We start from the raw sequence: 13,616 nt of genomic DNA, 5'->3' as shown, positions 1-13,616 counted from the left end.
GTGGTGCTTGAAAAGGATTATGTTTTCTCAAAAATACCTAGTTCTACCTAAAGCACTGTAGTGCATACATGTATATATTTTAAAAAATCTACCCTTCAAAAATGCAATGAAACTTTGAAAACTAAATAGAAATGCTAATGAAGTCTGAATATATTTGATGACAAGAATTTATTTAATGATGGGTTAAAAAAGAAAGAAAAAGTTAGCAATGGATGTCAATGAATTAATTATCCAGCAGTAGTTAATGTTTAAGGTTTCTCCTGTCATGTCTTCCACTACTATTCAAACCTGTGCTGAACAATAGCTGCAGGTCCCAGTCCCACATTCTGTCACATCAAAGAAGAAGCTGGGAGAATGCTGTGGAAGATTATTCAATTGTTCTTTTCTTTGCTGTCTTTCAATTTCTCTCTATTTTCTCTCCTCTTTTTCTCTCATGATTGCAGTTTTGCTTCAGAATCAACTGAGAAAAAGCTCTTCAGAATCTCCTATAGAAGCCCCAAGGCCCTAAAGGGTTGTGGTTCATCTATACTGCAAAAAGGGAAAGGATTAAAGGTCCCTTATTCCATCACACCTCATCTGTGTAATAATCTGCAAGATGGCCTTGTAAGATCACATCCAATAATAGGCATTCAACACAAAATACACAAAATTCCCTCTACAGCATAGGATTCCATTAAAAACATTCAAGTACTAGCAATATTCTAACTTCAGAATGAAATCATTAAAATGATTGTTTTAGCAGCTGCTGCCACAGGTTTTAACGGAGCAGGAATCTATCTATCTATCTATCTATCTATCTATCTATCTATCTATCTAGATATAATTTAAATGCCCAATATACTTAAAACATGTAAAAAGTGAAGATTACAATAGAATTAAACTATTCACATTATTAAATCAATTCAAACATCACATTAAAAGGATAAAATGTAAGAAATGTACATACTCAGTGGCGGATGGTTCCAACATTTCCTTTTTGCTCAACTGACCATATTTGACTAGTACAACAGCTATTTACTCTACGGTGCCTGCAGTAGGAAAGTATGTTCAGTTTTCTTAACTACAAAAATAACAACAGGAAGACCTACAGGTACAGATCAGCAGCCCATCTTTTCTTTCCATGTTCTTTGTGCAATCCATCACATGGGCCATCACTTCTTTAACCAGCTTCAAAATGGAGTTGAAGACCATCCTGTTCAGAGAAGCGTTCCCAGGCATTGCGTGATTATCATTTGCTATTTGATGTTATTTTTTGTTGCCTGTTTTATTGAACCATTTCCTGTATTGCTATGTATTTTATATGTATTATCCTATTATTTCTTAGATTGTACGCCATAGGCAGGTTTACTCTTTTATATTTATTGTTTTTATGTACAGCGCTGTGCAAATCTACAGCGCTATAAATAATAATAATAATAATAATAATAATAATAACAACAACAGGGAGAATATCACGATTAATCAGTGGAGGAAGGGCAGGTACTAAGAAGCTAAAGGTCTCAACATGGTATTTCAAAGAAGGAATGTCATCAAGCCAATAGTATTTGACAAATACAAAGCAGCTGGACCAGGAATTAGCAAAAAAGAGACCTATTAATGTGACTCCCTGTTGATAAGATGTGATGACATTGGGAGAGTAAGCCATGGTTGCATCAGTAAATAGCAGAGGCTACCTGTAATGTCATGACATCTCTCAAGGGCTTTCTATCCTCTACTACGTGGGCAGCTGCAAAGGTTACCTTGTATAGAATGCACCACTTACACAACTGTAGGACAAGGAACAACAGGGGATGTACGGTAATCTCAATTTTGCATATGTATGTAATCTCACCTTCTCTCCTTGTTCACAACTGCCATGAAATGGTAGATAATGTTGCACGCTTTGGTCACTGCCAAAGTTTTAGGGCACTGATGTGAAGATACGACTTTACAAAAATGGGATTGCCCTATGGTTATCGCCAGAATGCATCCCTTAACCCTGCAGAAACTTTAGCAGAACTGCCACCATCAATGGGGAAAACAGTAAGACCATGAACAGCAAAAGAGAGCTATAGTACCCTCCATAGCTTTTGAACCATCATCTACAATGTGCCTGCAAGTATACATTTATACACTTAAAAGATATCAAAGAACAAACACTAGTAAGCACAGGCAAGTCAAACAAAACACATTGTGCTTTTACTGATTACAGCTTACATTCTTTCAGCAATAAAAAATAGTGTCAGCAAATCAGTACAAGCCTTTGAATTCTCAAGTACACATGACATGATCAAAGTATTTCAAGAAACCATCACAAGGTGGCAGTGGCATCCTTTCTGAGTTCTCTCTGCTTGCAACAGTGCTCCAATATAAAAGAGCCCTCTCCCATACTGCACATGAAGAATGTAGCTTGCTTGGTCTGTACACAACAAATCATGGAGGATCCGGTCAGAGAGTGGAAAGACCCCACAACTCTCCTTGCCAAAGTAACAGCCACCAGGAACATTGTTTTAAAGGACAGCAAACAAAGAGTGTAAGTGCCAATAATCTCAGAAGGCACAGAGATAACAAACATCCTGAAAGATAGCAGCAAAATCCAGATGTTTCAATGGTAGAAACAGTTTCTATAAACTAGGGGTGGGAAGAGTGCACCTTCCAGGACACAGGACACCCTCCATAACCCCCCCCCACAAGTATAATAACCCAGGATTTCTGCTCCCTCCCGAAATGGCCAATCATATAGTATGCACAGATGCCTCACATGGTTTATCTAAAAAGGGCTATGTTTGAGCTAAAAATGTGATGGTGGGGAGCTGAAACAGACTAAATGGTTTGCATTTGCTTTCCGAGATATAACTTGTTATTGTTAGAACAAAAGGAAGATTTCAACATGGTAGTTGTAGGGTCCAGGGATGCAGTTGTGGCCAGTCAAGATCCAGGCAAGGAAAAATATGTCCTTCCTCAGAAAACGCCCCCAGAACCCTTCTTTAAATGCTTCATACATGTCTGAGTGGAACTATATGTAAACAACAACAACAACAACAAATAAATAAATAAATAAATAAATAAATAAATAAGTGCCAAATAGACCCTCAAAGATATCAGCACTAAAACATATTTTTTTAGAATCAAAAGGAACTGGAGGAAAAATAGGTATATATAAATGTATTCCCTGTTGACAAGGTTGTCAAATTGTGTCTGATCACAGGGGGCAGTGCTCATCTCCGTTACTAAGCTGAAGAGCCAGCACTGTCAGAGACTACTCTGTGATAACAAGGCCAGCATGATTGCACAAAATGCTGTTTACCTTCCCACCAAAGTGGTACCTATTTATCTACTTGCATTTGCATGCTTTGAAACTGCTAGGTCAGCAGAAGCTGGGACTAGAGATGGGAGGCAACAAAAATTGATGCCACACCATGTGATTGCTCTATGAAGTTGCACCATGTGCATTCAGCCCACCCTGGTTGTCAGAGACTAATCTGTGATTGCACAGAAGGCTTTTTACCTTCTCACCGGAGTGGTACCTATTTATCTACTTGAATTTGCAGGTTTTTGAACTGCTAGGTTGGCAGAAGCTGGGACTAATGATTGGAGCTAACCCCATCATGCGGCACCTAGGCTTTGAACTGCCAACCTGCCGATCTTGCAGTCAACAGAGTCAGCGTCTTAACCACTTGAGCCACCACATCCCTGGGGAAAAATAGGAGGGGGGGGGGGAAGCTGGGTGTCTGTGAACTGGACAAAAATGGGTCCACTTCTAAGACATCCTTGTAGATCTCCATGCCATATAAATCACAGCATCAATATCTTGTAGATAAGTGGAGCTGGCTAAATCTTCAGTGAGGGTTAGAGACAATTTATTGATCCAAAATCAGAAAGTCCAGAAATAACTACTGCTGACAGTGGAAGGTACACCTCAAGAGATGGAAAAGGGAACTGAACCATGTTTGCTAAGGACAGCAAGTCATAAGTAACAAGCAGTTTGTTATGTCCTCCTAAACCTTGCCAATAGGGGAAAAGTGAGAAACAAATATAACATTGGGCAGAAAATGCTGCTGCTCAATGCCTGGTCGGTGAATAGAAAAACATCTCTGATCCAGGTTTTGATACTGGATGTGTATGCTGACCTGTCTTGTATTACAGAGATCTGGCTGGGTGAAGCTGGAGGGGGCGTCAATCTCTCCCAGCTCTGTCCACCTGGGTTTTCTGTACAGCAGCAGGTGAGGAAGTGGAGCTGCAGTAGTCTATCAGGATTCAGTCTCCCTCACCAAGTGCTCCATCCCACAGTCTCCCAGGTTTAAATGCATGTTTTTGAAGTTGGTTGACTGGGACAGAATAGGATTCTGTTCATGTACCACCCACCCTGCTGCTCAATGTTCTCTGTTCCTGGGTTGGCTGACTTGGTCTTGGGCAATGGTGCTGTAGTTCCCTTTATTTGTTTTCTGGGGGACTTCAACATCCATGTGAAGAGTGTTCTGTTAGTATTGCTTCTGCATAGTATCTCCAGTGGAGCTGTTTCGGGTGGTCAGGGGCCTTTTACACTCCAGTCCGCAAAAAGTAAAAGAACACTCAATATCCTGCTGTGATGAATTTGCAGGATACTTTGCAAACAAAATTGCTTAAATTTGCTCTGAATTGGATGCTATAATTAAGACAGGCTCAGTGGATGTAATCTTGACACCTGCTTGCTCTATATTATTGGATACATTTCAATTTTTGCAGCCTGAGGATGTGGACAGGATCCTTGGAGCCATGCGAGCAATCACACGTATACTAGAACCTTGCTTGTCCTGGGTTTTGAAGGCAGCCAGAGGACGACTGGCCAAGTGGGTAAGGGGAGTGGTGAACACCTCACTGCAGCAAGGAAAATTTCCATTCCTCCTAAAAGAGCTGTGACATTACAGTGCGCCTGCACCATACGCGGGCGTGCCATACACGGCCTTGAGCATACGCGCTCAAGCCGCGGCGTGCGCGTGGGGCGGAAGGGGCGGCGCGTCCCATTCAATTGAATGGGCGTGCGTGCCCGTTGCGCCCTGCGCGTGCCCGCGCTGCCGCGCACGAGCCCCATTGTTTCCAATGGGGCTCGAGCATAGGCGGAATTCGCCTTACGCAGAGGGATCCGGAACGGATCCCTCGCATAAGGCGAGGACGGACTGTACTTAAAAAGGCCTCCCTGGACTCACTGTTCTGAAAAATTATCGGACAGTCTCTAATATCCCATTTTTGGGCAAGATCCTGGAGCACGTAGTAGGCTCGCAGTTCCAGGAGTTTCTAGATGAGATGGATTATCTAGATCCATTTCAATCTGCTTTCAAGCCTGGTTATGTGACAGAGATAGCTTTGGTTGCCTTAGTAGATGACCTACACAAGGAACTGGACAGGGGGAGTGTGTACCTGTTGGTTCTGCTGGACCTCTCAGCAGTTTTTGATGCCATTGACCACGGCATCCTCTCTGAAATGGGACTTGGTGGCAATGCCATGCAGTGCTTCCAGCCTTTCTTGGAGGGAATGAACTCAAAAATAGTACTGGGGGACTCCTTTTTTATGCTCTGGCTATTGGCCTGTGGGTCTCATCAGGGTTCTGTGTTGTCCCCCATGTTATTTAACATCTACATGAAACTATTAGAAGAGGTCATCTAGAGTTTTGAGGGTTGTTGTCACCAATATCTCCTTCCCATCTGATTCCAAGGAAGCTGTCTTGGTACTGAACCAATGTCTGTTGTCAGTAATGGACTGAGTGAGGGTAATCTGAAACTTAATCCAGACAAGACAGAGATGCTCCTGGTCAGAAGAAAGGCAGATTAGGGCACAGGTACTCTGCCCATGCTGGATGGGGTTCCAATACCCTGAATTCTCAGGCTCGCAGCTTGGTGTTCTCCTGGATTCAGCTCTGAGCCTCGATGCCCAGGTTTCAGCAGTGGCCAGGAATGCATTAGCACAGTTAAAACTAGTGTGCCAGCTGTGCCCATTCCTTGGGATGCCTGATGTGGCTATGGTGACACATACCTTGATTCCATCCAGTTTGGACTATTGTAATGCTCCCTGCCTTTGGAAACTGTTTGGCAATTTTTGTGTCCAGAATGTTGCAGCCGGAATGCTGTCTGGGGCCAGTTACAGGGAACATGTAACTCCCTTGTTAAAACAGTTTCACTGGCCACCAGTTTGTTCCCAGACACAATTCAAACTGCTGGTTATGATCTATAAAGCCCTATACGGCTTTGGTCCAGGTTATTTGAAAGACCGTATCTCCCCATATAAACTTGCAAGATTGCTAAGGTCTTCAGGGGAAGCATTTTTCCCCCATCCCCAAACCATCACAGGCTTGTTTAGTGAGGATACAAGAGACAACCTCCCACAATAGGTTAGGCTGGCCCTCTCCCTGCTCTCCTTTTGACAGCAGGCAAAAAATTTGCTCTTCAAGCAGGGTTTTAATAAGTAACTACACCTAGGGAGGCTTCCTATTGGGGTGTTTACTTTTATATGTTTTAAATTATATTATATTTTTAACTTGTTTTATCAATGCAATGTTTTTAATTGTGTGTTTAAAATTGTACTTTTAAAAAAATCATCTTTTATGAGCTGCCTTGGGTGCAATTTAGGAGAAAGCCAGTATATTAAATAAATAAATAATAACATTCGACCACTGAAATAGCACAGCATCCCTCAGGGAGACATGACTGAGACCTAAACAGCTGGAAACCATGAACACTGACAATTTATCCTTGATGTCCTGTTACCAACTTTGGTTCAACCACAAGAATGAAATAAATTTGTCCCAACCTGCATCCTAAGTTTCTATTAGTGAGGTACAAAGAAAAAAACAGTTTCATTTGTTTAAAAATATGCCTACCCCTGCCACATGTACCATTACTAGAAATGGAGGACATATTACTCTGATAGCTAGAATGATGGTTAGGAGCACATGTGACTAAAAGCCCCCTTGATTGTTTAATGTAATATACCATAATGGTAGTCCCTGAAGAAACCTGCAGTTTACCTACAGCAGTGGTTCCCAACCTGTGGGTCGGGACCCCTTTGGGGGTCGAATGACCCTTTAATGGGGGTCGCCTAAGACCATTGGAAAAACCTATTTAATTACAGTTATGAAGTAGAAACGAAAATAATTTCATGGGTTTGGGTCACCACAACATGAGGAACTGTATTGAAGGATGGCGGCATTGGGAAGGTGGGGAACCACTGACCTACAGGAACTGGTAGTGTATGTCCTGAAAGTAATCATTTTTTTAGCAGCCAGGAGTTTTAGGATGTTGATATAAAGGACTGCTTTAACTAGTGGCCATCTGCTGTGGACAGCCAGGCCTACATTCCCTTGAAATTGATTATCCTGCCCATATAAAACAAAGCTTGAAAACAAGGTGTTTCCTTTAACAATATTGTCTGTAATTACTTACTGAGTGGATAACAAATCATTAATGGCAGTGGTTTTAAAATTTGGGGGCAGAACCCCTAGGGGGGATAAGAGTTGCTCAAGGGGGTTATGACACTTGGAGGCTCTGATCCCCCCTCTTTCCATTCCCAAACTTTTTAATGTGCAAAATCTACATATGTGCTGAGTTAAATATTGAATTTACTTAAATAAAACTGTTCTAATTTGAATGATGTTATTTCCTTATAAAATGTTAAAATATGAATATACATGAATATGTGAATGAAAATAAGCACACTAAATAAACAAAATATTTTAACTCATATACTATGTCAAGTGTGTGTGTGTGTGTGTGTGTGTGTGTGTGTGTGTGTGTTGGTAGATGTAATGGGGGGGGGGGTCCCAAGGGTAAAATGTTTGAGAACCACTGATTAATGTCATTCTTTTTCTGAAGTAATGTAATGACCACCAATTTCATGTGGTTTGGGTGCAATAAGTAATTTATTTCTTATGTAACAAATAACATGACAAACCACAAAATAAGATCATTTTTCAAAACACTTGCGCATTACCGAAAACAACTTACTTTGTGGTACATAATGATAGTAAACAGATTGCCTTTAAAAATAATAATAATATCCCAAACCCAGAAATAATATCAAACGGAAGACTTGCTCTTCTTTGCAAAAATTTTAACACTCAGTTGGAAAACTATACCTTCATCTGTAAACATTTAAAAAAACATGAAGGGTGCCCAAACTGCATTATAGGTTTATGAACACTATTACTATTGCTGCAAGCAGACATGTCTAGGTCTGAGATAGGGTGAAATTAATTCAGTTTACATTTAACGTGAACCTACTTAATTCATGTTGTGAATCAAGTTCTGAATCAAAATGTACCAGTAGCTATCATTTGGTGTTGAACTTTTTGAAAAATTTTGCAACACCGTTCTCCAACTTAAAAAAAAAAAATCTGGACAAAATACACGTATTAGAGTAGAATGTACACAAAAAGCATACATTAGTAAAACTAATATATCAAAATAATTATGTTTGTAAAATGTGTGCATCAAGCAAAATGCATACAATAATATGGGGGGGGGGACTTTTTATGAAAAAAAAATCACTAAATGAAAAGAAAAGCTGAAATTGACTTAACTCTGGAAGAAATTGGCAACCAAGAGAAGCTGAAACTGATAGATTTGTGCACCTCTAATATCAGGTGGAAAGCTATTTGAGCATTTTATGGTAAAGGATTCTCTTGATACAGATTTGTACTCCACTTGACTCATCCCAACAACTGACAAAAATAGGAAGCATCCTTTTCCCTTAAAGTTATGAAGCTATCTGTGTAAGAAATTTCAACAGAATATTGTATCTATAAACCTCATAATAAAAAATAGAAATGGATCAGACTGGCCTAATTTGCATAAGAGCAAGATTAGGATAAATGCATAACTGGAAATGTATTGCATTGAGAACATGGAATGAAAGATGGAAGAACAGCTGAAGGGAAAGTTTTACTGGGATTGTTTGCAAGAATTAGAGCAGCTCCAGGTACAGTTTATGTTGAGGCAACTGTGCATGAGCCTTGGACCTCTTTTCTCTATATGTTGCTCTCACTGTTTGCCTGGGAAAGAATGTTTTTTAACAAACTACCACTTGACACAAGCTGCCAAGTCAAGCAATATTTCCCAGATGGCTTAAGAGGCAAAAGCAAAGCAAAGATAAACAGTTGTAACAAACAAACAATAAAACAACTGAATTAAACCAACAGCCATCAGAACAATCTCCACTACAGATTTCTAAAAAAGCTTGGGAACATAAGGGATTTTCCTGGTATCAAGAAGCATCCAACTCGGTGGTACTTGAGTATCCTTGAAAATAACATTTAACAAAACAGGTACCATAACTAAGTGACCCTCCCTGTCATTTTATGTGTGCTACTTCTGTTTTGAGAGGATCTTTGGGGGCATCTAACATGTATGGGAAAGTTCATGCTACATGAGGTAATCTTTTATGAACTATGTCATTTGGAACATTAAAGCTAATCAACAGCACTTTTAAATAGCATGAGTGCACAGGCTGTCCTATGATTAGCACTAAGAAAAGAGAGACTTTACTTAAAAAGGATAGGGAGGTAGTATTGCATTTGTCATTCTCTGCTTGCTGAAGAATTCATTCTAGTGAAATATGTTTAGTCACCAACATGGCATCCGTCTTATTTTTCTTTTAAAGATAAGCATGTAAGCTATGTAATAGCTATGTAAGTATTCTTAAATTCTATCATAAATTCACCATAAAGCATTCAGTAAATGGATTCTTTCTTACCTTTGACCCAATGAGAGTATACAGCCACTGGATTGTTTCGTTATGATTTATTACACCATTCATCCCATCTACATACAGCATAATTTGTCCCAGAGCTAAGGAAGTAAAGAAGATAAAGAAAGTTAGCTAAATTCAGTTGGTTAGCATGTTACTTTAGATTATGAACATTTGGGCCTCGGACATGAATGAGAAATGGCACAATATCACTTTCTGCTTTTAAATTACAGCAGATGGCCGTTACAAATACCCTGAATAACTTGTCTAGATGGAATGTAGTTTTATGTGAATGCAATGTAAAAATAATCCCAATGAATACAGTTGCCAACTCTTTTAATAAAATAAATTTGCTATCTAAATAGGGCCAGTGTGTCCATTTGTGTTTCTGTGAGAAGCCCACTGCTTTTTTAAGGAGTAGGCAGTGGAACCATAGCTAAAGGGGTGGCAAATTCACTCCTTATGTTTACACCTCCCGCAGAGACATTGTGTTGTTATGGGAACATTCCTAGGGATAAAACTCTATTGGGAAGAGGAGTCAGCACCTGGATGGCTCCTGTGTAAACCAAAAGAGTTGAGAAAGAAGTGATCATAAAAGCTGGAATGGATTCTCCAGCCACACAGTAATGGATCCACCAGTCATCCATGGCTTTGTTGTTGTTGTTAGGTGGTGTGTGGATGTTTTTGTGTAGGAGAGGGTCCAAATGTTTTAGTCAATGGCCAAACCAAAGCTACCTTTTAACTTAAAGTAGATATTGTTGGAGTGCAATTACTATCAGCATAGCCAATGGCAAGAGAGAGGAGATATACAAAATTATCTACACAACCATACATTTTACAGCCTAACCTATTTTTAAAAACTAAGGAAGGAAAAATGAACATAGGCAGCTGTCCGCGCCACCTCCCAAGGTACCGAAAGCAGTATTTTCTCTCATATTTACCTACTTGGACACCATGTCATATGATGAGGACCCTTCTAGGTGTTTATGCTCATTAAACAAAGCTGGTAAGTACAAAACAACTAGTCTTTGGAGCGGTGGCACCTCTTCTGTAGAAACAAAGCCTTCTTGATACCAGGTGAATTCTCCCAGGCATTTTAAGAAATCATTTTAGTGCTTTGAGATATTTGCCCCTTTCTGTTGCTCCTTGTTTTTAATATGGATTTAAACGGTATAATTATTTTTACATTTTGAAGCAGGTTTTAATTTTTGGTTTTACATTCTGCTATTTCTAGTTGTTGTTTTCTTTTTGAACCTTACATTTTGAATGTATTGTATATTTCTCAGAGGAAGTGCAATAAACAGAGAGATTGAAAGGGCCCGTTTAAGACACCTGACAATTTTACTAATACAATCTTTATTTTTCTCAGCCATACTCCCATGTTCCATTAATGTTTATAATCCCAATTTTTTTCTTTTTGCTATGAGAAAATGTAATTAAACATTTGACAATGAAGGGACCCAAAATGATTAACTATAGCGAAAGGTAATGGTAATACAGGGCAGAGGAAGCCCTGTTTATCCCAAAGTGGAGGGGAGATAGATAGATAGATAGATAGATAGATAGATAGATAGATAGATAGCTATCTCCCCTTTAGAAAACTTGTGAAAAGATACTGGACAATCCAGTGCCCAAAGGTGGGAAGAATGTGTCCCCTTAGAAGTTGTTGCTTGATTGCAACAAAACTGTAAATTATGAATGGCGCACACTCTGTATTCAGAAGGTTTGAGGTTCAGCTTTGTTTGTTGTTATGCACCTTAAACTTTACTCTGACTTACTGTTCAAAGAGGTTTTCCCTTGCCTTCATCAGAAGTTGAGATGCCCATATTTTATCTCATGATGTAGCTGTTAATGTGAAATAATGCGAAGTTAATCCAAATGCAAAGCAGAGAAAACCGGCAGCTTTTTACTTTCAGAACAACCCAAAAGTAAAAAGCTGCCATTTTTCTTTGCTTTGAATTCGGATTAACTTTGCGTTATTTCACTTGGGCAGTCCCCTAGTGTGATAAACTACCTGAATTTGCAAGTTTTGTTTAAATTCGAATCTCATTTAACTCCTGTTTTCCCACGGGATTTCCCTAGTGTGATAAACTCCTTAAAGGTGTAACATAATATACAGGCTATCAAAATAATGTCATGATGTCAACAATCTAGCCCAATACATCAGTAAACCAATACAGTAATTTCAATAGAACAATATATGAACCACAATCAATGAAATCACAGAAATTCAGAAACATATGCTGTGACTATGATTGTTTTTAGGTCTTAACAGTATCTTAAGCCTTTTCCATCCCTTTAGGCACTATGCCAAGGCATCAACTGTGCTAGTATTGGTTCTGAGAAATGCTTCAGTAAAGACTCTCCATTTTTGTCTCAGCTCGTTCCTCTCTTCTTTCTCTGATCTCTTCATTCAATTCCCTTTTTCATGATGTATTCTCTTTTTAGGTGCAGTACTCTAATTTCCCTCCCCCTGTACTCCGTAATGTAGGGACATCCCCCCTCTCCACTTACTCCATACAGTCAGGAATCTAAGGCCTGATGCCTAAACAGACATCCCAACTTGATGATGTGCATGTTTCCCGCTTAGTGTCATTACAATTTGCCCTCTATACATCCTCACTTTGGATTGGTCTATTAGGATCAAATCCAGACTGGGCATATGGAGTGCCTGGTATAGCAAGGACACCTGTTTGGTATTGTCCTGTGAAGCAGCTGAGCCTTGTTGTATTACTAGAGATATCTTCCTGTAACTTAGAATCATAGAATATGTAGTAGAATCACAGAGATGGAAGAGACCACAAGAGCCATTCAGTCAAACCCCCTGCCATGCAGGAACTTGACTCAACCCTTTTAGATGCTCACATCAAGTTCTTTCAGGACAGATGTCAACCTCCTACCCATCTGTCCCATCCCATGCCCTTTTCTTTTTAGAAACTAAGCAGTGTCTCCCACTTATGGTACATAACCTCTTGAATCAAGTACAGTTGTAGCACTCACTGCATAAAAATAAATAAAATAAGAAAAGGCAGCTTTTCTTCTGGACACACCCAGAACTTCACTGTAGAGTAAAACACAGCACATATTTTCTCTTCCATTCTTATCAAGGGGAACTGCAGCAGGAATCTTCCAAGAATCAATGCAAACTGACAGTAAAGCAGCAGCAGAGGAGCAATCCATCAACCTCAACCTCAAGAACAATGGATTCTGAGGTCCTGACTCAACAAGACCCCATTGATTGGGCCTCATGCTACTTATATATGAGCCGAGAGACCTCCAATATCTCAAAGGGCAAGAATATTATGTGCCTGTAAGGAAGGTCATGAAATGAAGGGACTGATTGGATTGGTTGCAATTAAGGAAGCAGGCTGGAATGGTCTGGCTGGAGTTAGCTCTGAGATGCAATGCCCCTTTGCACCATCCTCCACTGACTTAAAAACACTAGATATCTCCTTTTTACACACTCACTGTCACATCAGGTATCTAACTGAAGAACTATACACATTGCCATGCTTTTTTTTTACTGTTGATATTTTTGGTGCAATTCTCCATATTGGTGAACGATGAAGCCCTCCTTCCCCTGCACATAGCCATCTGTTGACTACTTCAATCACATCAAAGGAATACAATGCAGCATTTTTTATTATTATTAGATAATTGAGGACAACTGCTATCCAACTATAATTATAGAATGCCTTCATGATTTTTCTTTCTTTCCTTTGCTTTTCTTTCAGTACAAAAAATAATTCCCTTTGATCAGAATCAGATAAGGTCACCAAGCTGCTCCTTTGTAGTGAAACCCCTTGGATCAGGAGGAAAGGGTTTAATTTGTATTTAAAGAAAATGTGAAACAAATTGTATGCCTCACACATATTTTTTAAATTAATAATGAACATAAATCAAAGACTGCTAGATATCTG

At 39.5% G+C, this 13,616-nt stretch overlaps 1 protein-coding gene across 7 annotated transcripts in view; it reads right to left on the bottom strand.

Annotated features, from left to right (window-relative positions):
- The window catches only part of FHOD3 (formin homology 2 domain containing 3), a 309,726-nt gene that overhangs the window by 140,585 nt on the left and 155,525 nt on the right, over window positions 1–13,616 (bottom strand). For all 7 annotated transcript variants that reach the window (XM_089532343.1, XM_089532344.1, XM_089532349.1 and 4 more), the window contains exon 6: window positions 9,703–9,797. In XM_089532343.1, the coding sequence (XP_089388469.1) occupies window positions 9,703–9,797 (95 nt within the window). The remainder of the gene's footprint in view (window positions 1–9,702; window positions 9,798–13,616) is intronic.

The sequence above is a fragment of the Sceloporus occidentalis genome, unplaced genomic scaffold, assembly GCF_023333645.1.
Source record: "Sceloporus occidentalis isolate IW3139 unplaced genomic scaffold, rSceOcc1.0.p SCAF_7, whole genome shotgun sequence".
Lineage (NCBI taxonomy): Eukaryota > Metazoa > Chordata > Lepidosauria > Squamata > Phrynosomatidae > Sceloporus > Sceloporus occidentalis.
The sequence above is the reverse complement of the archived record's forward strand: the minus strand, read 5'-3'. Positions and strand labels throughout refer to the sequence as shown.